At 40.7% G+C, this 26,111-nt stretch overlaps 1 protein-coding gene across 13 annotated transcripts in view; it reads left to right on the forward strand.

Moving 5' to 3' along the window:
* Window positions 1-24,158, forward strand: part of FOXP1 (forkhead box P1) — a 375,324-nt gene extending 351,166 nt beyond the window's left edge. For 11 of the 13 annotated variants that reach the window (XM_064593678.1, XM_064593683.1, XM_064593700.1 and 8 more), the window contains 7 exons: window positions 2,748-2,949; window positions 3,054-3,133; window positions 3,738-3,839; window positions 7,450-7,571; window positions 9,302-9,371; window positions 13,755-13,921; window positions 19,391-24,158. In XM_064593678.1, coding sequence (XP_064449748.1) covers window positions 2,748-2,949; window positions 3,054-3,133; window positions 3,738-3,839; window positions 7,450-7,571; window positions 9,302-9,371; window positions 13,755-13,921; window positions 19,391-19,535 — 888 coding nt within the window. In that variant the 3' untranslated portion in view covers window positions 19,536-24,158. The remainder of the gene's footprint in view (window positions 1-2,747; window positions 2,950-3,053; window positions 3,134-3,737; window positions 3,840-7,449; window positions 7,572-9,301; window positions 9,372-13,754; window positions 13,922-19,390) is intronic. The other 2 variants (XM_064593689.1, XM_064593674.1) reach the window with 1 other exon arrangement.
* The last annotated feature ends 1,953 nt before the right edge of the window (window positions 24,159-26,111 follow it).

Consider the following 26,111-nt stretch of genomic DNA (forward strand, 5'->3'; position numbering starts at 1 on the left):
TAGTGTTTATTTTTCCCATTAACTGGGCATAAGATGCTTATACAGAGAGCCTAGAATCACGAGTGTGTGTTTGACTGGTTGTGGATATAGGCAAGTCATTTCATCGATCTTTGGCCTCAGTTTGCTCATCTGTAAAACGTGAGCAGTGACATCTTACTTATTAGTGATGGTATGAGAATGAAGTGAAATCACGCAATGGCAGGTGGTTTACAACACGGTTTATACAAATGGTATCCATGACTTTCCAGAGTGTTCGGATATTCTTAGGACTAGCAGCGTCTGAATTTTAAAAGCTGTGTATTTATGAGCAGTAGCCTTTGCTGCACTAATTTCCTTGACCCGTTGCTTGGGCTGATGCTTATACAGACTGGTTGCTGCACTTGGTCAGTGATTAAGGCCCAAGGCACAGAGGAGGTCAGCCCCAACCTTCCCCCGTGGCTTCTCAATTCTGCTCCATCCCAAGGCTGCTACTCTGAACTGTAAGCACTTAGTCCGCAAATACGTGTCAGGAAGGCAGGTTTCCAGCACTAATAAAAAAGAAAGCAACTCACAGCATTGGCCCAGTTTGCTGGGTGGGGGGTGGGGGTTGTAAGAGCAGTGTCCTCTCCATAGCTTGCTCTTCTAGGGCATGGGGGTTGGGGGAAGGGTCTGGCATTAGCTGAGTCAGCATTTCACCAGGGGAATTAAAAAGGAAAGCAAAAAAAAAAAAAAAAAAAGATAGTAGGAAGGGAAAAATGAAGGGGGGAAATCGGAGGGGGAGATGAACCATGAGAGACTGTGGACTCTGAGAAACAAACTGAGGGTTCTAGAGGGGAGGGGGGTGGGGGGATGGGTTAGCCTGGTGATTGGTATTAAAGAGGGCACGCTCTGCATGGAGCACTGGGTGTTATATGCAAACAATGAATCATGGAACGCTACATCAAAAACTAATGATGTATGGTGATTAACATAATATTTTTTAAAAAGTATGTTAAAGGAATATTTAAGAAATAAAAACTGTTAAGCACCCAATTAAAAAAAAAAGAGGAAAGCACAACTACAGGCTTGCCACCCACCATACCCTTTCCAGCACCATATTTACATTTTTTCCCTGAATATTTACCCAACAATATTTGATCCTTCTTTTCTTCAAATTCCTGGTTTGTATTTATTTATTTTTTTTTAGTGGAACTACCCTAACCATATGAGAGGCATTCTCATGGCCTTTTTCATTACTGGAGTGTGAGTAGAGGTGAATCTTCTCAACAAATTGGAACTTTAATGTGTTCTTTATGATCCCAGAGGAATCTCATTTTTAATACCTCCCACAAATAATGCCTCGTCCGTAGGGCTACTGCCATAATGAAGTACTTACTTTGTTAAATGATTTGAAATCTGGTTTGAGAAAATGTTACAAGTAAGCCTACTTTGCATTAAGTTTCTTGGATTTGGGGCCTGCTGTAAGTATCTGAGATATCAATTCTGTGTAAATTGTAATAATATGTTGAAAAAGGCCAAGTTCTGTAGTATAGCTAGACATAGTATTTCTGGAAGAACAAACTCAGGGTAGGGGGACGAGCCCTTTTTTTTTTTTTTTTTTTATTAATAAGAGAAGCACTTCGAGGTGAAGGCTAATGGAAGGAAGGAAACGGTACTCCTTCATTTTCCTTTGTACGACTTCAAATAAATAATACTCATTTCCTCAGTTGATGCTCTAGATTCCATTATATTACTAAGCATTTGAAACTCAAAGAAAAAAAATTTTTAGAGTTCCCGATGTTTCATATGTCATCTTTTTTAATAGATTCCAGTCCTCTATTTGATAGAGTTTAATGAAAATTACACATAAAGCTTTCAAAGATTAGTCTTTGCCAACTGATATAACTGAATGATGTCTTACTGGATCAATGCCACTCTTTTTTTTTTTTTAAGATTGATTGATTTATTGGGGGGGGGGGGGCAGAGGAAGAGAGAGAATCTCCAGCAGACCCTGCGCTGAGCACAGAGCCCAGCGTGGGGCTCGATTCCACCATCTGGAGATCATGACCTGATCCAAAATCAAGAGTTGGACAGTCAACCGACTGAGCCGCTCAGGTGCCCCAGTGCCACTCTTTTTAAGTGGAGCCACAGGCCAAACATCCTTGTGGTGGCCCCCATCGGTGAAGGTTCATCATGGAGTTAAGTAGCCTGTCCCCGTGCTGGCCAGTGTGGTGGCCACTGGCTACATGTGGCTATTTAAACAAAAGTTTAATTTTGATAAAAAGTAAAAACAGTTCCACACTGGCACTGGCACATTGCAGAAAGTGCTGTTGGAGAGCTCAGGTCTAGACCAACGTATCCCAGCTGGTGGCTTCTAGAATGTTGGTGTTCACTGGCCCTACCAGGACTCCACCCACTCCAGGAGGTTTGCCAAGCACAGTAGGCTGCTCAAGAGGGTTCAAAGCCGTGACTCAAGGAATGTTTTGACCCAGAACTTGTCAAACTTCACTGGGCTAGGTCACCCCTTTCTGCACACACTCATTTTTCACCGTCTTTGGAAAACACCTGTGTCACCAAGGGGTCAGGAGAACATGGCCAGAGAGATTTTTAAACTAACCACTTGTGAACTGTTTTTACATGGGAACTCGCCTCACATTTCAGTTGATTAGAAGCATCTACTTAGAGAAGTAAAGCTAGCCAGGCGTCCCCTGTGGTATTCTGGATTTCAGATGCCTGCTTGCTCCCTGTTTTGTCTGAAGCTCTTCTAAGAATTCTTCTTTTCCTCACAGCTGAATCTGGTATCAAGTGTCACACTCTCCAAGTCTGCATCTGAGGCTTCTCCACAGAGCTTACCTCACACTCCGACGACCCCAACCGCCCCCATCACTCCTGTCACCCAAGGCCCCTCCGTCATCACCACCACCAGCATGCATACGGTGGGACCCATCCGCAGGCGGTACTCAGACAAATACAACGTGCCCATTTCTTCAGGTAGATACTCCATTTTCGCCTCATGTAGAACTGTAATATGCAATTCTTGTAGACCAGCCTCTTTTTAAAAAGTGATAATTAATAGGACAATGATTCTTATTTAGCAGATATTGCGCAGAACCAAGAATTTTATAAGAACGCAGAAGTTAGACCACCATTTACATATGCATCTTTAATTAGGCAGGTAAGTAAATAACACAGTATGTGAAATTCTATCAAAAGGTATATGTGTACATGGATATATTATATTGATGAAGTAGATTTAAAACCGTTTAGTATGCAAGCATGCTAAAACCTTTTCTATAAGGTTTTTTAAAACTGCAATATATAACATAATTGCTTTTGATTAAGTATTACAATACGATGTGATTATTAGGAAATTCATTTCACACAACAGTGAAAATGAGCCTGTTTAAAGATGGCAAGTCAATTATCACAAGCTACAGTAATCTCTGATCCCTAGAATTAATCTGAGCTCTAAATAATTACTGAGCTTTAATCAGCTAGTGAAATGTTTTGCATTTCTCTTTGATTCTGCTTTATGAATGACTAATAAATTAATATTTCTGTACGGAAACAGAAATAAAAACTCAAAACAATTAGATAACTCCATTTTGAATTTTGCTATTGAACTGTTAAATACAACCATTAATCTTAGATCATTTCGTGAAACCTTTCTTGGGCTTTAGCTCTGAATCCTGGTTATTTTATATTTTCAAGAAACTGTATAATGACGATTTTGCTGATTTGGTCATAAATTATCTTCTTTTGTTACTTTTGCTTCATAGGCCATTCTCGAATCTCCAGAAAAGCAGCTAACACTAAATGAAATCTATAACTGGTTCACAAGAATGTTTGCTTACTTTCGACGCAATGCGGCCACATGGAAGGTAAGCTTTCTCGCAGGCCTGTTAGGCTTGGGTCTTACTTACCATTTATAAAAGAGTTTGTTGTTGAAAAAATGCAGGTGTTTTAAGTTACATGTGTATTGTTTTGATACACTCAAAAAGTCAGATTTATGGGAGTATTTTATTGAGAGAAGAGTACTGTTGGGGTTAGAATGCCGGGATAGAAGGCTCCCATTACACTGGCATCAGATTTTGGATGGACCAGCCAGTCAAGTCCTTTCTGTCCGGTTGCAATATGTAGGGAAAAGGAACGGATGACACTGTCGCCCCGATATTGAGGTTGTCCTCTTACTTACACAAACCTCATGCTTTTCGGTCATCAGCCACCACCAGAATTTGCTGAGATGCATGGCTAACATTTTTTTAACCGGGAGAAATGATCAGACAGACTTGACATAACTTTCATTGGTTGGATTTAAAAAAAAAAAAAAAAAGCTCCTTACCACAATTAGTAAAGAAAGCTGTGTGGTCTCAGGACTAGCACTGTGTATGGCAAATATCAGAGGGGAGCACCATATATTATTAAGTTTTTGGTTTTAGTTTTGGGCTTTTGGGGGGGGGGGTTGTTTTTGTTTGTTACACCACTCTATCCATCACAGATTCATAGAAAATCTGGAAAAGGAAATTATCCAACTTCACTGTAACACCATTTACACCATTTGCTATAAAATGGATCAAATCCCTCAGCTCCACATGGGATGCCCTAACAAGGCTTGAGGATCACGTGATATACCTCATTTCCAGTTCAGCAGTGGGCTCATAGATTCTTTTAGTATTTCTTCCACTGCGTTGAATGAAGCCCTCACAAATTTTTGGATTTTACTGCTTTTACTTTCTTGGTTTAAATATTCTTGCTATAGAAGAGAGCAGGTCCAACCTGACAATTTTTTTTCATGCTTTTCTCCTATCTAGAATTCTTATAGTCCCCAAATTCCACACCCATGTAAAATGCAAATATCTTAGGATATTTTTACATGTCATTATTATAAATATGATAGGGATTTATTATAGGATGCAAAGGAAATTTGCTCTGCTACTTTTTAAATTTTAGATAGGAGAAAAACAAAAACAAAGTACATTGCCTCTTTTATGTTCTTGATAAATTAGCATTTTAAAAGAAAATGAATATAACCGTAGAATTAATTTATCAACCTCACACAGCCATGAATATCTATTATGGCTCAAAGTATCCTTTTTTATTTCCATTAAGACACATGGGTGCTGAAGGGAACCTATGTTCAAAACCTTACCCGCTTCTCCTCAGCCTCCCTTAGGAGATAAAATGCAAAGTATCTTTAGCTATGAATGCCTTTCAAAATGTAGGAACTATAAGCATGAAGCAGACATTTTCTTCAAATTGCCTTTTATAAATAGAAAATGATCAAATTTAAAAATAATTACTGGCTGTGAATATGATATTTAAGCTCAGATCTACAGCTTTAACTTTTTCATTTTTGCAAACTGCAGGAAAAAGTGCCATCAATATAAACAATCCTAGATCAAGTACCAAATGACTCATAAATACGTATAATTTTCTCTACGTGTCCTTATTTCTGTTGTAATCCTAAACAAAAGATGAAGTGCCCAATTTAAGTCATGGCTGAAAAGGGCTTACTCACGTTTTTGGGCAACTCTTTGATTTCTGGATGCTTTTGCTTAGATGTACAGTCTTGGAAAATAAAACTTAAGTTTGACTTTCTATCTTTACTTACATGGCCACACGCTTCAGACAGATCTATAGTAGTCCTTCTGGCAGACATGGTTTCCTTAGATCTTCTGCAGTTCTAAATGTTTCGATGCTTATTCTGAAGTATTAGACAGTGATAAGGTTGAGGGGAAATGTTGATTTCTTTCCCCACTATGTCTTCCATACATATACATGATCTGTCTGTAGTTTTTTAAAAGACAATTTGGGTTTATTTATCTTAACCTCCTAAGTATTGTTCTAGGAGGTAAGAGTAGACCCTTCGCATCCCTGTGCCATGCATTGGTACAGCATAAAAAAGAAAATGCTTATTGAAAGAGCAGACTGCAACCTATACATGAATAAATTTGTCCTACCAAGTATAAATATAACATGACAAACGTTTTCAGAGATTTTTCTTTTGTTTTTATGCCAACCTGTCCAACCTGTTTGAATCAGGGGTGTCCTTTCATGGTCATCTGGATGTTTTCAACCTACCCCAATTATGCTGACATAGCTCAAAAACTCTGAGAATTTATCCTGTGGATTCTCCTTGCGAGTAGTGGATAACTTAGCTATGTAATAAAACATGTCTCGTTATCTCCTTAAATATTCCACATCGAAAAAGAAAAATCAGCACTATCTCGTCTGACTCCTCAGAGTCACCAGTGGTGATTATCTAAAAGTGGAAACAGCACTCAGTATCTTGAGAGCGGAAATACTTGCAGGTAGACCAAGGGGTGGGTTGCCCCACGCTTGAGCGATGGCAGCATCATTGGAATGGAGTGGAGGATATGCTACATGGCGTATGGGAAATGGGATGTATGCATCCGCTGTTCAGGCCACAGTAGTCACCTGCTTATGCCCTGTAAGAAGAAAGGTTTGAGTCAATGGCATGGGTCTTTTTGTAATGTCCTCATGTCTAATTTGGAGTCTCGATCAGCAAGTTCAACCACGGAGGCTAAAGAAGTGAAGCCATGTTTGTACCAGACCCCAGCATGGGTCGTGGATTTTTCTGAAAATCAAAGCAAAGAGGAGATGTTAAGGCTCCTCACCTTTGAGTTGAGATCCTCCTTTTTGGTGGACTGTGGATGTCCAGGGTCTCCGTTTAAGAATGATCTTAGAAATGACATTTAACCATAAAAAAGAAACATGGAGGCGGGGGATAGAAATGTGTGTCTTTAGGAACCATCAGCGGCAGGAGTATCATCTTTTTGCCATTGAGAGTTCTACTCAGGTGTTTCTTTGACATTTTTTGTTAATTAAGGTAATTGCCCATAGTAAGGGCCAAGGTTTGTATATATTTGGGAAGGTAAGAGACATAGTTTGATGATGGATACTGATGTACTGGGGATCATTGCATTCCCTCATCCAGTCAGCTGCAGGAGGTGATGCTCTCAGTGGTAAAATCCAATTTAGATAAATCTGACAAAACGCGTAGAAGGTATTAAAGCCAAAACTTTCAAAAAAAGAACAAGAACAAAATGTATTTAACAGTATTATCATCTTGCATGTTTTTTTAAAATACCCTTTTATATGGGAGATAAGTTTAAAGGGGACAGTTTTATGCTCTACATGTTTATTTTGAAGTCATATTAACAATATTTTCAGATTTTTACTGTGACCCCTATTTTGGGCTTATATGCATATTAACTATTTCTTCTGGTTCGCTACTACCAGAGACTAGATGTAAGTGCCGGAGTATAATTAATTGATAATTTTGTTTTTTGTTTATTTTTACATTTGGAAAAGGCATCCTTAACCTCAAGAAGGTCATCCACGGGGGTGGTTAGCTACAGCTTTTGGGGATGGTTTGACAAATGTGGACTGTGAGGCTGAATTTACTGCTGTTTTTGGAGTCTTTTCTTATAGAAAATGTAAATGTTCTCTCTTTTATACTTGCTGCAGAATGCAGTGCGTCATAATCTTAGTCTTCACAAGTGTTTTGTGCGAGTAGAAAACGTTAAAGGGGCAGTATGGACAGTGGATGAAGTAGAATTCCAAAAACGAAGGCCACAAAAGATCAGTGGGTACGTCCACCATGTTTGAACTTCTTAGCCTAGCTTGGATTGTGCTAACAAGTGTCAAGTAGAGGCTTTTGGCTGCTAGACGGTGTTAGACCAACGAACCGGTTTCACGTTGTCTCAGTTAAGGGAAGCAAAAAAGCATTTCATCCCTCCTGTTTTGTATACCCACCAGTCCCCCTGCCCTGCTTGCCGGTCTTTGTTGCATCCCACGCTAGTAGCTTTAGGTGGCAATGCATATTAACCCTCACAAACCATTTGCTTATGCTTATTGCATTTTATTTTCTTTTTCCTGTTCCCTGTATTGGATGTCTGTTCTGCCCCCCCCCCCAACCCCGTCTCCTTTTGTTGCCACTCCATCTCCTTTGCCGCTGCTCCTATCCCAGGGTGCCATTCGCACCAACCTCTCACTGCATAAGTGCTTTATCAGAGTAGAGGATGAGTTTGGGTCCTTTTGGACAGTTGATGATGAAGAGTTTAAACGTGGCCGCCATATTCAACGAGGCCGTCCTCGCAAATACTGCCCCGATGAAAACTTTGACGAGCTTGTCACACAGTAAGAGCCTTTACTTGCTTTTGTTTTGTTTTTTCTGCTGTTGCTTTGGCTTTGCATGGTTGACTCATCCCATGTAGTTTTGCATCTCACCAAGTAGCAGGTACCACGGCTTTTCTGCAATGGAACTAAATTGTGTGATTCGTACATGTATTTCTCTTGTTTCTCTTTGGAACACCAGTGCCTTGAATAATGCTTTTTTGACGTCTTTAATGCACATATTGGTCATATTTTGATTGAGCAGCTTATGGGGACCCTTTAAGAGTAAATACCTTGGCTTGAAAGTAATTCCTCCCAAGGAAAAAGGCAACTTTTATGGAGAGTTAAAATGTGTATTTAACAGGGTACACTTCTTGGTATTTGCCCGCTCAGTTATAAGAATAATGTAAGTGCAATGAATGAGGAGAGAGAAATCCGTAACAGCACCTACACTTCCTTTAAAGGCCAGTGATCAATCTGGGTGACTTCCTACTTGGAAGCCTCTCCTTCCTAGAGATTTTTTTTGAATGGTATCTTGTCTTCGTTGGATTAGTTCATGGACACAGCATCCAGTATTCTTACAACCTCCCAGATTTGGCTGTGCAAGAAAGATCTCAACCCAACCTCCCTGCCTTCCTTGGGAACAACCCTTCCCTGTCACCCCCCTTCTCCCCATCTTCTTTTAGCACTAAATGTGCCTCAGAGGGGGATCTCCTTTAAGAGCCATCCTGCCTTTACCTCCTACGGTCATTCCAGAGTTAATATCATGGAGACGATTCTCTAGCTAACAACTCCCAGGAAACCCTGCTGTCAGCTCACTGACTGACTTCCCCTCACCCCCCAGAGCTTCTGCCTTCCTGTTGGACTCACGGCAGCTACTAAAAATGTGCGGAGAGGTCAAGATGTTGTGTGAGGGGAAGAAAAAAAAGAAGCCTCAGTGGAGGGGAGTGCCCAGGGCTGGTCTAACTGAAGCCCGAATTTTACACCCAGTTTCCTTGAAGAGCAAAGTCCTAGCCCAGGGTATCCACACACACCAGCCCCGTAAAGCCGGGGGGCTGTGGAGAAAACCTAAGTTTCCTTTGGTTTTGTTAATGGGGGACATTTCTGATTTGGAAGGGAGACCAGCAAGCTTAAGATAAAACTTGGCTCGGAACTCAGGGGCTGATTGCGTTTAACTTTGAGTTTTTATCTTTTTCTTATGCAGTAACCCTTCCCTTATTAAAAACATGCAGAGCAGCCACGCCTATTGTACACCCCTCAATGCAGCTTTACAGGTAAGATTAATGGTCGTCCCGAATATGCAGCGGAGGCACATGTCTCCCCCGCTCATTTCAAAATATATTAGCCTCGCTCTAATTAGATATTAAATTTTAATTCCGTTAAACTTTTTTCTTAAGTGCACAAAGCATCGTACTCCCTGGAGGCAAACACATCGGGCTGCTTCAGCATTAGTGGGATGCTTAGCATTTTGAATATTGTGGCAAAAAAATTAAAAGTTCACTTATTAATATTTATCAGCAGTATCATAATTTCCATCCTCTTATTTCAGAATTTCACTTGAGGCAAAAATACCACAAGTGTAATTACTCTAGCACAGCTATTAATGTGCTGGATGATAGGCCACTGTATCACATGACCTTCTATTGTTCACGGGTTTAAAGAGAAAGCAGAGCTTTTTATTTCTTCTTCTAAAGTCTGTTTTAGCATCTTTAGTCCTTTGCCGGGGTGGGGGGCGGGGATCCAGGTTTGGTTCACTTGGTAAAAGTAAACTGTTTTTGTTTAAACTAGAGGGGTGTTGAAGAACACTCTTTAGGTTTCCAGCAGATTGCTCAAGATTACATAAGCAGCATACAGAATGTTTGTTTCCTACTGACAAACCAAGCACTCATTACATAACCAGCATTACCGGAGGATGAAGACACTAGTTTTGAGCAGGAGTGAGTTTACCACCCAGATACGAGTTACCAAGGCAGCCAGCCGAGCCTTTTTATTTATCCCATTTCTCAGTGGTCCCAGTTTGAGTTGGCCTGTCTTCTAGAACAATCTAGGCAGGGGCAAAGGGAATCTTGCTACCTTGAAAAAGACATATTCTGTACATATATAATCCCAGGCCATCCCAGATCTTTACAGCATGGGTTCTTGCTGGGGGCTTTATTGCCCCAAAATGGGTATATAGTACAATGTCTTGTGCCCCTCCAAAGGGCCATAACACACAAAGGGCCATAACACACAGAAACATTTACAGACAAACAGGAGTGTCTTCAAAACGCTCCTTAAGGGGTCAGGGAAGAGAATGAAAAATGGATGAGCTACTTGACATTATGGGAACAGAGTGGGTGAAGAGGCAGGAGATCAGGACGGGCACGTGGTTCTCACTACTCCTAGAACAAATATTTATCGAGCACCTAACCTGCACCCTACACAGTTTCCCAGATCACTCAGCACAGTACACCTTTAACGCAGTTTCCGTGCAGAGGCAAATGCACTGAACTTAGCTTTTCAGTAATTATATTTATTTATTTTTAGCCTGTACCAACTTTAATAGGAGGAACTACTTTCTGAGTTTCTGATAATTACTTGTAGTTTACACAGTAACTTTAGAAAAGCAAATGAGAGCACGCTTAGATGCCGCCACTGTAAATACCATTCATTAGTAACTTATTTTCCCTGGAGTCTTGTGAAGTGTGAATTTAAAGGCTGCTCTATCTGGAAGAGTATTAAGATTACAAGCACATTTTACATTCATGAGGCGGAAAGGAAAAAAAAGCAGTGATCCTCTGGATTCTCTTAACTATGTGACTGACTGATTTAAATTAGTATGCCTTATCATGACAAAACTGCTCATGTTTCTTCTGGAAAACATTTGTTTTTGGCATCCTACCTCCCCCTTCTCGTTTCCAGGGGTAGCCCAAAACAAGCCTTTATGTGCATAATGAGGTGAGGTGAATAAATTGATATAAATTCATGATTGGAGGAATGGATCTTTTTTCCTCTTGTCGAGGACTTTGGATCCACGGTCAGTAGACCGTCTCATGTAACTTTCTCTGCTGTGCAAATTAAATCAGGATTCTACCAGCAGGCTTTCCTTCCCATTATTGCCCATTTCCATTTTTCAAGACAAGTAAAAATAATAGTGGAACAACATCTTAAAAAGATTACTAGAGCAACATAATGCATGATATACAATATATAAAATAGGACAGCAGAATCCACTACAGAAATAAAACATTGGACGTGAGACAGATTGCATTATGCTCTGAAAAAGTGAAGTAACTAAGGGTAACCGTAAAGCTTCTTATTTATAGACTGCCTTCCCCCCGAGGATCTTAGCATGGTTCGTGTTCCAGGAGCAGTGGTACTTATGGACTGAGGCACCTTAGTTTTTTAGTTTTTTTGGGGGGGGGGGCGGGGGTGGTTTTGTTTTTTGGGCAGAGGTGCCAGTTTGATAGGAAACCACATACTATACACAGGACCATTTATATAATGAAGTCTGTTATAAAAATCATACCCCACCTGCTCCTCCGTAGACATCAACTACAAAAACAAACAAAAAAAAAACCACTTTGTTAATGTTTCTAGCCTTGGGTGGGTTGCTTTGATCACTCACTCAACAAAGAAGGTGCAAGAGGCTCTCTGGCCTATCAGGCACCATCCTCCCACCTGGTCATTTTCTTAAAGGGACCAGGCTGGTTTTCCGCTTTCCTTCTTTCTGGTCTCTCTCACCACCGAGGGATCAACAGAAGTGCTTGCCTTTTGGATGCCTTTCACCACCGTGGCTGTTGGGCCTCAGCCCATGTTTTAACGACCTTCACCTAGAACACTTCGAGAGCCAAGGAGAACACATCATCCTAAGAAGGTTGCTCTGTCTGTAAGGGTGACCATCTTATGCCATAGAACACCTTCTTACAAACATTTCAGTTTTGTCTTTACCTCTCCATTTTTGACTGGAGAAGCTGCTAAAAAAAAAAAAAACAAAACATGCTGTAGAGATGGCCTCACTTGGGCCACGTTCTGACTGTGTCATGGTGACATGAGAGCAGAACTTCCATGACTGGGAGAGGCATGACCACTGAGTTGTCTCAAATGAAGGCCGTTAAGATGCTTGTCCAGCTGCAGTTTGCAAAAAAAAAAAAAAATTAAAAAATAATCTGGCAACCGTTCTTGCTTTTTGCTCTGCCAAAAAAAGAAAAAATGCTTTATTGCGATTATAAGAGATCTGTTGGAAAAAAAGTACTTGATGCAAATTATTTAACAAACTGTAGGAGAGCGAAGGAATGTTCAGATTTACTGTTCATCAAAATGAGTTCACCACATTTGGAAATAAAAACAGGATTTTTTTTTTCCCACTTTTTAAAAGCAGGCGGTTATATAAATCCAGAAGTGGAGGGAAGGGAAATCTGTGGGCTTGCACAGAGCCTGTCTTTGAAATCGTCCATTGGCCAATGCTGTGTTAAGTGGAGACCCGTCCAGGGGATTGTATCTAAGAAGGCATTCCTGGCTTTGGAGTTTGTACAGTGAGCGAGGCTGCAGTTGTCCTAATAGGCACATTCCCTGCAGCCCGCTCTGTCTTCATTTTTGGCTCTTTCTTTCTCTCTAGAGCCAGGATTTCTAGAATACTTCGGACTCTTGTGTGACTGGCCAATTGAAGTCACCAAGCCAGATTGTCTTGTGATTGTACTTTCTCCTCATTAGGATGGAAAACCAGGCATATTGTAGTCTGCAAGAGGACAGTTTTGATAAATCTTGGTCTAATTACACTGCCAGTTTTTAAAAGTCTGTCCTCTTCAATAAAATGAAAAGTTACTGGGTCATAATCTCTACCCAATGAAACAATATGGATACTTTAGTCCAAAGCTGTATTTAATGACTGTCTGCATTTGAGACTGGGTGGTCATTTTATTCAAACACAGGAGGATGAGAAGTGAACAGTATCCCACCACAGACTTCAGGATTTCCTCTTTTCTCCATTTCCACTCTTTTGGGCTGGCACTCATGTAGAGTGACAGATTTTTTTTTTCCTTCAGTCCTAAAATTCCAGATTGACCGGTCTGAGTCTGAAAGATTGAGATAACTGTGGGGTAACATCACACAAACTACACTAAACAGATTCAGAAATCATTAAAACCGAAACGATGGTGGCAGATAAAAATGGACTCCAATTCTATAATCTCTTCCTTTTCTATAGGATCTAAGAGGTAAATGTTTATGGAAGTTCTCATAAGTTTGAGCTGTGAGGCCAGAATAATTGGATCAAATCTTTACTATCCAATACTGGAGTCATCAAAGTGGATAAAGAAATGAAAATTCCATTATATTTCCCTGTGATCTGGAAATATTCAGTTCCTCCTGAAAGAAGGCATCAGACAGAAAGCTCATTTTAGATAGCCCTGTCTAAACCACGTGACTCTACCCAGCAGGGCTAAATTGAGTCCTCCCTCCCCACCAGCGCTTTGTCCCAGCTAGCTCTTGGAAACCAAGCATGGGACATGTGTCGCAAGTCTGCCTTTTAAAGCAAAATCCTTCTCCCCGTTAGAAACTTGTATTGGCCAGCCCTACTAAGAACCTAAGCGGAAGATTGTTGACTACACCCGTAATTAACGGCTTCCCTGTCTGGGCTTACCCTACGTCCTCATATATTTTCTCTTCGTTGCTAACAGGCTTCAATGGCTGAGAATAGTATACCTCTATACACTACCGCTTCGATGGGAAATCCCACTCTGGGCAACTTAGCCAGCGCAATACGGGAAGAACTGAACGGGGCAATGGAACATACCAACAGCAACGAGAGTGACAGCAGTCCGGGCAGATCCCCTATGCAAGCCGTGTGAGTACTGTCCACCCAGAAGGTCTCTGCGTGCAGGTCCCAGTCTCCCGCTTCGGTGTGCACACAAGCCCTTCTCAAGCTGCTCTTGATACCTTTTCTGTCATTTCTGCTTTCCTAGAATCTTGGTAAAAGTTCGTGCTTCTGGAAATGTTTAGCTTGGTTAGCACGTAAAAGGACCATTTACTAACTTTCCCATAAAAGCAGTCGGCTTCATGCAGCCCTACAAGTGCTCTGAGCAATAATGCGGGTGACTCATTTGCTTTTTTTCCCTCTGCTTGGCATCTCAGGCCATCCTTTAAGCCACATTACCTTTTCCTCCTAAAATCGGCATGTGTCTCTGTCCGTTTGTTCAACTTGCGGGCACGCCGAACCTAGCAGGCGGAAAAAGAATGCTTGTTTACTTGGCCGTGTGATAGTCTGAACCGCAAACACAACGCTGAAGTGTTATGACCAGGCGTTAATGATGGCACAAATGAAAGGCGGCATGATTTATAGATTGCTCTTAAAATATCAAAAGGAAAATTAATAGGAGCATTATAGCAGCAGACGGCAGTCTAATGAGCACCATATAACTGAATGAAGTGATGGGCGATGGTTGTCCCTGCTGCGTGTGAATGGGTTGAATGGCACTAGGACCGGTCCAACGACAGGAGAGGTGTGATGCCTGGCAGCCGGGGCACACCCTCCCTCCCCCCGTGGGTGTGTGGGGGGAGGTGCATGGCTGCAGAAGAGCCCCAACTGGGGCAACTCCCTCTCTGCCAGGGAAAGCTTAAAAGAGAAAAGAAGCCACATTGTTCCAGATGCTTGGATTTGTGGGGGATGCTCTAGAGGGACAGTCTCTCCCTTGGAGCAAGTATCTGGTCCACCGTTGCCCAATTTAAAGGAAGAAACCAATCCAATGTTTGCAGCACTGGCCGTTCCTAGAATAGGCCACTTGTCTACACACTCCTTCTGAATTACTTGACCAACACCTTATTTTAAGATAATTTGAGTGATGGGAATGGAAATACGACCTGTAGCCACGAGGGCCAGAAAGAATTGGCATCAAAGGACAAGGAAAAGAAAAATGCTCTCGGTCAGGGTAATGAGTGGGTTGGGGGCAATCTGAAATTTGATTATTTAGCATTTGAGTTTCATGCCCAAAGTGTTTTGAAAAGGCTCTTAAAAGATGGAAATGATCATTTTTAATTTATGTGAATAGTCTATTTACTGCACAACATTTTAAGAATGTGTTTATCTTTGACACGGATACTGCTCTGTATCATCTTTTCGAAAGCAGTCTGGTGTTTCTGACTTGACTGTAGTCACACTCGTGTTCATTTTTAAATCATTGTCATGACAGGAGTGTTTACTCAGATATTAAGGAAGTTCAGACCAAATATAAATTGGTGTATAAGCACCTTCAAGAAATGCTCATTAAAGCAAGTATTTCTGAAGTTATTCAATGGAAGAGAGACTATTTCTCATCATCTTTATGAACTCCAAGGGTTAGCTGATGTCTATTCCTACTATTTAGTGCAAAGCATTACTGAAAAGAGAAAGCGATTTGGATAAAAACTTCAGGCAACAGTTAAGAATGACGCTAATTTTGCTGTACAAGATAAACAAATTAACTTTGTGGTGGCTTTAACAACTTTGAATTAACCCCAGTGTTACCAGAAACCACATTTTGCAAGCAGTCAGCATCATTTTTAATGAAATGAAGGTTACGGTTGTGTTTTGTTTGTAACGAGATGAAGGTTTCGGTTGTTTTTTGTTTGGGTTTGTTTTGGTCTTGTTAAGGAAACCCAACGTAAAGATGTCAAAATGCACTGTTGTTCAGATCTCCCCGCTTTACACTGTTTGCTAAATATAATTATATGTCAACAGCGTAGTCCCTGTGCCCGCTCTCAGTGTCACAGACTGTTACTCTTTTTGACCCTGTGTTTCCATTAAGTGAATTCTGTAATGACATAGTTTTCCTTCTTGGGCAATATGCATTACCCTGCTATGATGCAAATTGTTTCTTAACTGTTCTAGTCTATTGGAATAAATCAAGCCGTAAACTTTATGGCATGGCTTAAAGAACCTTGTTAGTTCGGCAGCCCAGCTACTATCTAGCATTGGAACAGCGCTCCTCCTTCTCACCCTTTCTGTGCCGCTTCAGGACGACCACATTTTGTTTCTCTTCGGAAACACTAGAAAGTAGCCACATAATTATGGCTTTGGGGCATTATACTTTCATCCTGATAGGAGCTAACGGAGCTACAAAGCACAATACTCCATGCTGTGCACACACCCTCCGAACACAATGCCCCTAAACACCAGTCAGCTTTAGTTAAAAACTCTCGTGTTCCCAGAGTGGCTAGACAAAGGAATTACTCAGATGTAAGGAGGGAAATGTGTGGTTTTGCAGTTATTCATTGGGAACCGTTGGGGAAGTAGGAGTTGGGGGGGAAAGGTGGGGCAGGGGACAGCGTGCAGGATGGTGCATCGTGCAGTTCCGATTTCTAGGAGACACACGAATGTGTGTGAAGCATCGTATCTTAAATAGTTTGCATCTTACCTGAGATGTATCGTGCTTGGAAATCCATTCTCTTTTATTCTCTGAAGCACCGCAGGCGTGTGTGACTGCATTTGCCACCCTCGGGGGGATCTGCTGGGATCAAGGAATGTTATGCAGCTGGATTTCGTTTCTCTGGAGTTCTAAGAAGCCTTAATGTCTAAGTCAGTTGGGTTGTCAGGTTGTCACACAGATCTCCTCAGTTAGTATTTGTTGGGGACCCACTCTGCATTAGGCACTGGGGTGAGCCAGCATGCGTGATGGGGTCCTAACCTGGGTCTTGGGGAGGGTAAATAATCTTACTCAAGCGCAGCTGCAACTTTCCAGGGAAAACAAAACCTTCTCTAACGTGAACATTGTATCTGGCTTGTTTTTGTTTGTGCCTAGCAAAACATTTGTCAGAGTGGAAAATTATAAAGCAAGAACTTCATTAAGAATGTTCCATTTCTTCTCCATCCTCCCACCCCCTATAGCCTTATATCATCTCATGTCATCAAATTCAGGTTTCTAAACCTGAAAAGATTAATAATTCTGATTGTTTAAAGAAGTGAAAGTAGGAAAATGCTGATCAGGGAAACCACATTTGAACTTCAATACAGGGCTAAGTAACACATAGATACATTTCTAGCCAAATGTGATCAGCAGAGAAGAGGGGCGGTAAATTTATGAAGTAGCACTGCTCAATAGTGAAAATATGAAATTCAAACAGGAAGAAATGTTCACCACTGTCAGTAATCCAAGAAGAACAATTTAAGGTAACCGGAGCTTACCGTATACCTGGTAAACAACAAAATATTTTTTAAAATGTAACACTTGGGGCTGATGAAGTTGAGTCTAAATTGATATCGCCCCTTTGGAAATTAATACTATAATAAATCTTAAGAACCATGAAGATGTTTTTGGCCTTTGCTCCCAGAATTTCATTCTTAGAAATTTATCCTGAGGAGGTAAATCAACAGAAATAGGAAGATTAATGGATAAAAGTGGTGGCTGTATTATTCAAAGAGCAAAAGAAGGAAAAAAAAGACAATCACAGAATGCCCAGTATTAAGGGACTGCAGAGTCCACACAAGGTATCTCATATACCCATAAAAATTACAACTGAAAAAGCTGACAAACTAATATTTGTTATGTATACGATATGTAAAAATATGATGCCACACAGGAGAGGATAGGCAAAAACAAAAAAACCTACCTTAATTTTGGGCTTATGGGTGATTTTTTTTAAAAGGCATAATCATCAATACACTTAATTATTCCCAAAAGAATATAGGGGCTCCTACCAGGGCTGGCTTCGGAGGCATGGTTAGAAGTTTCAGTGCTTCTGCCGTTTCCATTTTGAAATTCTGACTAATTTTTGAACCGCATCTTCACTTTTCACTGGGGCTCTGCAAATTACGTAGCCAGTCCTGTGTCTTCCTGTAGAAACACAGAGAAGTAGGGCCATGAAAAAAACTGAAAAAAGGATGGAGCACAACCAGGAAAATGCACTGGACTACAACTTCGAGACATTTCGTTTTGCGACTAGTTTTAGGCAGATGGGCACAATTTTTTAAAAGCTCTTTCTCCTGACATCTACCCCCAGACACACTCTGGGCTGTGCTAATTTTAGAGTCAATTGGTTTTCTGAAGGTTCACCTCGTCAAGGGCAGTCCAAAGCACTCCTGTTTGTTTTTAAATGGTTCAAGTGGCCTTTGGGGGTTTGCATACATCAATTATTTAGGAAATCAGCCATCCCCAGTACCACCTCTTATTACTAATACTTGATAACGTCAATTAAAAAATCCTCCCTTCTGCAGCCAGTGCCAGCGATGGGACCATTTTAACTTGAATGGTTCTTTTCCATATCAAAAGGCTTGCAACAGAAAGTAATTTGTATTTGCAAAGGATCAGTTGTAAATATGATTTACGAACAACATTTCTCAGTTGTTATCGGAGTGGTTTCGCGTGATCCCCCGCAGGCCCCTTTGGGTGAACCGTGTGCTGGGCCATAATGAGGAAGTTGGCAGATCGCGTCACAGGCTGCGGCGTCCTGGTGGCCGCTACCAGCCAGCCCTCTTGTTTTGCCTTGTTTACAGCTGACAGCGTTATTATTCTGATCGGGGCTCTGCTTTCTTATCATATTGTTGTGTTGGGCGAGCCTTTTCCTCTCCGTTTGTGTTTCCTGGCAGGGCTTTTCTTGCCTTATTGACAGTTTGTAAAAATATGCATTAATTTGGAGTTTCAAGCATGTATCATGGTGTCTCTTTGCTGTGTTTGCTTGAAGTTGATTAATGATAGAACCTCGCTTGGGGTCGGTCTCTGGAGAGTTCTTTCACAGGTTCTGCATGTTAACTAGCAAAGCAGAACACACAGCAAGCCATGATTAGCCCAGCCTCCCGCGCTCAGTGGTCCCCACAAACCACCATTGTGTTACAGATTCTTATTTCACGTAATGATTTGAAGACTCGGATTCCTCTCCCCGGGAAGCCACTGTGGGGCCTGTTATCTGGTGCTCAAAATGTGGTCCTCCTCGGACCAGAGGCATTGCCTGGGAGCTTGCTAGGGATGCAGAGTATCGGGCCCCACCCCAGACCTGCTGAGTCACACGTGGCTATTTAACAAGAGCCCAGGGTGACTTGAGTGCACAGGACGGCGAGAGACACACCCCGGGGAAGAGAGGCTGCTTCGGGCCAGAGATCACCCTAGAGCAGCTCTGCCCAAAGGAATCTTCTGCCGTGACAGAAATTTGTCATCTCTGTGCTGCCCCATCGTAACTGAGAAACTCCGTTTGAAATTGCATTAAGTTTTCATTTAAAGGGTCACACGTGGCTAGTGCCTCTGCTGGGAGACAGTACAGTCCTAGAGTGTGGCTTCTGTTGCCCAAAGCCCCGAACTTGCCGTGGTTGGGAGGGGCCCTCAAGTGAACCTCTTTTCATCTCTTCCAGGCATCCTGTGCACGTCAAAGAAGAACCGCTCGATCCAGAGGAAGCTGAAGGGCCTCTGTCCTTAGTGACAACAGCCAACCACAGTCCAGATTTTGACCACGACAGAGATTACGAAGACGAACCAGTAAATGAGGACATGGAGTGAACGTCTCTGGGCGGGGGCCAGCCCAAGAACGAAGATTGGGGGAAAAAAACAAAAAAACAAAAACAAAACAAAACAAAACACGTCAAAAGTTAGCAGTGAAATTGTTCTCCATTTGTTGTACAGTCTGGAGGATTTTCACTACATTTTGACAACTCTGAAACGTGTTAACTCTTAGTGCCATCAAGAATCCCATTTGGGAGTATTTTTGATTTTTCTACTTTTTGTTGAAAAAAGGAATTTGTACTCTGTGCATTGGATGGACTTGTTTGGTACTTGGGATTTTCCGCTCTTAAGTCAACATCAGTGTTGTAAATTTGCTAAACTGATTCACTTTTAGCAGCAGACTTTGAACTGCAGTCCTGCCGACGTCGGACACTGAGGACACCCAGCTGAGCATGTGCACCTAAGCCGCAGACCAAGCCTCTGCCCGGAATTTAAGGATTCCAACGGACGACCGATTTGCACAGTACTGCATGTTGATTATCACTGCCTTTACTCTTTTTTTTTTTTTTTTGGTTCGTTTTTGTTTGCGTTTTGCTTCCAGTTGGGATGGGGAAGGCCTTTGTGTGTGTATTGGGGGGAGGGGGTTAAAAAGTAATTATCCCGAACTTTTTAATGTATTGCATTTTTTTTTTTTTTTTTTTTTTTTTTTTTTGCTTCTACTCTACCATTTTAAGTTCTGACCTCAGGCCTCCGTTTGGGCCCACGGCCTCCTGGAGGCTTCAAGTTTTCTGTACCTTGTGATGAATGTTAATAGGTGTTTTTATTATACAAAAGCTGAATGTCATTTCTCGTTCGCAGTTTTCTGTCACTCATTCCAGCTTCCTTCAGACATAACCACGTTTTCTCCAAAGTCCGAAAACATTCCGTTTTGGTCTTTTTCAAAAAAGGTCCCAAATGCTGCACTCTACACATGAAGGTCCTCTCACACAGACGTGAAGTCCTGCCAGAAAGAAAGAGAATGAATGACAGAAAAAAAAAAAAAAAAGAATAGAGACACCCTAGGAACAACGCAGATTCATTCCACGAAGCAGTATTGGAGGCGGGAAGGGGGTTGTTTCAGGTTTGGTTTCAGTTTTTTGGTTTTTGGTTTTTGGTGTTTTCTATTTTACAGCTACCATCGTGGTTAAGCAGTGCCCCAGCACAAGGAGACCTAGGCAGCGCTCCCCCCACCCCCTAAGAGCTCCTGCTAGACCCCCAGTGTGGCCGTGGAGGGCTCGCCCTGTGGTGACCAAGTTGCCATGGGCCACAGGCTCGCTGAGGTGAAAACCAACACGGGTTGCTTTGTTTGCAAAAGGACCCAAAAAGCTGGCTTCCCCCGAGCAACTCTGGTGAAAGTGGTGGCAGCGCTGAATTTGAACGTCAGTCCAGACCTGCTTGGTGGCATTAATCTGTTTGAATGCAAATTAGATTTCAGATTGAATTTGTTATGGAAGTTAATGAGGACTGAGTTCAGCAATGCTCAAGTGTTCATTTCAAACATGTGAATTCGGTACTGCAGTTCAGTTTGTTATGCAATATTATCACACCAAGCCAGTATCCAAAACTAACAGAAGACATCGAGGAGACGGGGGTGCATGGTGCCCCAGAATGTTTGGAGAAACATACATGGCACGCAGAATGTGACAGTCATCGGTCAGTACAACCTCAGTCCTTAGAACCCCTCAACGCCTCCACTCTGCACCCACTTTCCTGTCACTCATTTATTTATCTAGGACCGTAGCTTTTGTTTTTAGTTTGAGAGCCTTTCGGAGCTTAATTTATATTCTTTGTACCTTTTTTTTTTTCCCTAAAATTACCAAAGATATTACGCAAAGGTAAATTATGTTCTCTGTTTTATGCTTTATCTGATGAAGCCAAATATCCTCTTATTGTTGATCAAAGGAGGTGAAAGAATTTAGAGGCAATTGATGAGTTCTAGGCTATTGCTAACCTGAGAAAGAGAACTGCTCCTTCGTCATAGAATAAATTTAGAAGACCAAGTAGGTAATGGAACCAAAGCTGTTACTTTTGTTATTTTTTTTTTTTCTTGTTCTGTACCTCAACAGAGACCAAAACTCATAAATATGAGAGGTTACGGGGCTGCTGAAGGTGTTACAGGAGCTAGGGAAGGAGAGGAGTCCCATCTCAAAACCATGAATGGATGCCACTGCAAATTAGGGAGTAACCAGTAAAGGAGACAGTCAAGATAAAATGGAACGAAAACAGAAAAGCTTCTACAATGCAACTCAATCACGTAGTACCATTCCTAGAATGTTTTGTTTTGTTTTCCAGAAAGATTGTATGCCACTTTGGTTTTAAGGACTGTGCTAAGATCACTGCATCAATTTTGCTCTGTCTGGGCATTGATCTTCCGGTATTTTGTTTGGTTTAAAATATTTTCCTTTTTCCTTCCTTTTTTTTCTAATTAGGCTTTGGTCAGCATTTTTCATTTAAAAAAAAAAAAGTAACACTCCCATCCACTCATAAGCTTGGTACAAAAACTTCTTTGCCAGTTTCTTTTGAAGCTTCACTCTGCTTTCTGTATAAAGGGCAGTCTGTGGTCACTCGAGACTTTTTTTTTTCTTTTTCTTTTTCTTTTTTTTTTTAAACTTTTCCAGGCAGCTTCATGATGTGCAGGCAGTAGCCAGACAGGGTCATGGGAAGGGGGCCCTGTGCTTCTAAACTGAGTGGTTGCTGGTTAGTTTGGTATTCAAAAGAGGATAAAAATCTGGTAGATTAGTTCATTCTCAGCATGTGTAGCTAGACATGAGTAAAGATAACAGCATGAGAAACTGTTAGTACGCATACCTCAGTTCAAACCTTTAGGGAATGACGAAAATTAAAAAAAAAATACATTTCACTCAGTTGCACTTAGTCGTATGTCTTGCATGCCTAGTCTAAAGACTGTAGCAAAAAGAAAAAAAAAATTAGATTTTACATATCTTTGCAGGTACCACAGCCCTGCAGATAAACCAACTGAAAAAAAAAATTCTCAGGCTTTACAGCAAGCAAAGTTCACTATGATTTTTACAATTCTGATTCTGTATCCCTTGGGGGGGGGGTGTTCCAGTCGCTTCTTTAGGATGGGGTTTATTATGTTGTACATATATTCCAATGTGTCTGTGTGAATCTTTGTCTTTTTTGGGGGAGGGCGGAGGGTGGTTCTTTTTTTAGATATTGTTCCTAAAAAGGAATAAATGCATACACCTGTTTGTCAAAACACCTTTGCTTTTTGTGCAACTGCTTTATATTAACGATACTAAAAAAAAAATAGCTTTGGAAAAAAACTGTATGTAATGGGATTGCAGAATATGCTGCACATGTATTTTATTTAGTTATCCTTGCTTTAAGAATATTGGATGACATTTCCTGACATGTGGGAGGGAGAAATTCCCTAACCTTTTTTTTTCCCCCCCACCTTTGGCTTTTAAATTGTAACATAGTTGACAGATTTTTTTTTTCTGTTCTCATTGATCAGAGCATTTTGTACAGATTTGTGTGTGTGTGTGCGCGTGCGTGTTAATCTGTTTTTTGATACATTCCTATCCCTTGTGTTTATCCTACCACTGCCTTCCTGGCTATCTTAAACCAGTTCATACATTTGAAAAGAGAAAAAAAAAATGCTGTTTTAAAAAAAAATGTTTTTCTCCTGCTGCAGTAAATATTTTGCATGATGAAATGCCAGGGTCACACTTTCAAAGTTTATCAGTGAAGTAGTGATTAATAATGGGGAGTTGTCAAAGCTATTGAACTTTTTGTATAAAAAAAAAGAAAACTTTACAAGGTGCCAAGATGTAAAGACAATTTGTTACTTTTTTTTTTTTTCTTCAAAGAAAAGCGTACATTAGGGAGATAGTCCCTTGTATCAGGCAAATGCACTGTCAGGAATGAGAATCCATCCTCCTTGTCCCTAGAGTCTGTCCTTGTAAGAGAGTGACGCTGCCCGCAATGAACCAGCCGCGAGATGAAGCATCAAGGGTACTGTACATGCAGAGTGACCGGCTGCCTCACGACCTTGGGACAGCTCAAACACTATTCCCAGCATTCCATCACACCGAGTCAAGAATACCTTGGATTCTGCACCCCAAATCTGATGGATGTAAATCACTAGCTATTTTATCATGGAAAAAAAAAGTTAAAAAAAAAAAAATTCTCCTTTCCACATTCCAGCTGAGCTCCGTTTCCAAGGGTACAAAGAAGAACACGCTCATAAGGATTTTGAATCTTTGGGGTACCTTTTGGTTCGTGGTATTCCCTCTTGATATTTTGGATGTTTTTGAATGTCGGTTTCGCTTTTTTATCCTGAGAATGAGACTTAATTATTCTAAAGGCATTTTATGGGCCCAGTGTGGTTCGCACGATCTCTGCTACCCAGAAGCCTCGAGGAAGATGGTCCAGTCCAGAATGTGCGCACGGTGCTTCGTGGATATGTGCTGCCAGGAACGAGAATTTTTTCAGTTTCGTTTTGTTTTGATAAGGCATAAAAGAAACTCATTCCTTGACATCAACTGTAATTCCATCATTCCATGTCTGTGGATACAGACAATAAAAAGAAAATGTTGTGTAGTCAGTACTCATTACTGACATGATAGCATTCTCAAATGCAATAAAAATGCTGGTTGTTCACACTGGTAGTAAAAAGTCGCGACAGCCTAAGTTTCTTTCCCCCTTCTGACCTGCTGATCTTGTATGTTCGGTATCACCAGCTGCTTCCAACACAGAATTAAAATCAATCTTGACTAAAAGCTTCCATCATCACAGAGGGCTGAAGCTCTCATCCTCAGGATTTCAAGTGCTAAGTCTCCACTTAGGGAACTGGAAAACACTGAAAACATAAAGGCTACCTTTTCTCCCGAGGAAGCACACCCTTATTTCTGTTCATCAAATTTTATACAGGGAAAAAAAAAAAAACCAAAATGTTTAATAACTAGCATTAAGAGCAAACTAAAATTTCAGAGGAAAGCAATTTCATGAATAATTCATTAAAATTTCACATCTGCAAGATTAGTCATCCAAATAAAATGCTAATGTCAAAAACATGGCACCGTCTATAATATTCTCATCAAGAAATCTTTTTGCATATAATGATAAATGCTTAGATTAGAACAAATGATTTTACAAAAATATTATATCAGAAGTATGCTAGATAACCGCATCCAGTACAGAAAACAGTGAAGCTTCAGGAACTAAATATTCCAGAAAAACCATCTTGATTTCGAGATTTGTTTCTTTGCATAGCTTGATAAAAGAAAAAAAAAACACTGCTATTGTCTTTAATACTATTATGTCATATATGTTCTAAGGATTAATGAGTTTGGGCATCATCTTTCAGTAAAAATTAAATTGGTATATTGAAAGCAGCACTGGAAGTGTCCAAACCGGGGTAACATAAAACCGTTCAGTCTGTAATTCAGAGCGTAACACAAGCCAAAAGATGACTTGAAAATTAACCAAGCTGCTCCTATTCGGCCAAACACCGGCTGCTGGTGAGGAGCACGTAAGCGTGCTTTCCCAGCATTGTTTTGAAAAGCCTATCTTATGAAGAAAAAATTTTTTAATATAGGTTTTGCTATTAAGTTACAAAGTAGTGTCCTCTTTTCATTAACAGTTATGCCACAGTCTAGAAGCCCTCTAGTCTGATAATTAATAAAACATTTGAACCCTTAATTCTCATCTAGCTACTAAGAATATAATATGAGGGTTAATTGAAATTCCTTTAAATGCCAGGCTTAAACATAAATACTGCTTACAGCATATGCAGTTGGTAAAATTAAATATGTACACATATTTGAATAAGCTGAAGGACCCAGACCAAGTGTGACAATGCATTAGGGAAGATGTTGCTGGTTGGTGCCTAGTACCTTTTTCACTGGATTTCTGGAATTCTTCTGAAGCAGGAACATCCTCCTCCACACATTCATTTAAGTCTGGTTGCTCAGGTAAAGGAGGCAGCAAGCCCAAAATACATGTTCTTCTTTTAAATGGAGGCCTTTATAAACAGAAAGTAAGACTCAGACGAATTTCACATCAACACAAACAGCTGCATGATATTAACGATCTCCCCCCCCCATCTGCCCCCCAGTAGACCAAAACAAAGTGTAATTAGTCTTCCTTACTAGATTTTGTCTTCTTTGGTATTACATATTCACATAGAGGGTAGTAATCACAATTTATCTTTCATCTTCATTGTAGTTGGGTCAAGTAAAAGTATTCTTTATTAAAATAAAGTGAAGTTGGGTCTCAAACCTTCATTTAAGGAACTGACTGATGAAAGGTTTAAGACAGAATTCACACTGGAGGGAAATTAAATTACATACAAAAACACTGGTTTAACTGGGACAATATTTGGATTAGAAAGCCATCACTCTAGCTATAACCTACTTTTATTTATTTTTAAACAGGCTTTTATTTTTTAAAAAAACAAAACCCTTTGTTGTCTTATTTCCACTCTGTAAAATGACATTCGATGCTTAATACCATATATATATATAAATGATCAACGGGGGGTTTTTTTGGGTTTTTTTTTTTTTTTTTTTTTTGGCTTATACCAAGAATATAGGGAGGAGAAAAAGACAAGCTTCAAGTTATAATGTT

Source organism: Mirounga angustirostris, unplaced genomic scaffold (assembly GCF_029215605.1).
Source record: "Mirounga angustirostris isolate CCGP_5_RB_7025 unplaced genomic scaffold, mMirAng1.0.hap1 SCAF_1, whole genome shotgun sequence".
Lineage (NCBI taxonomy): Eukaryota > Metazoa > Chordata > Mammalia > Carnivora > Phocidae > Mirounga > Mirounga angustirostris.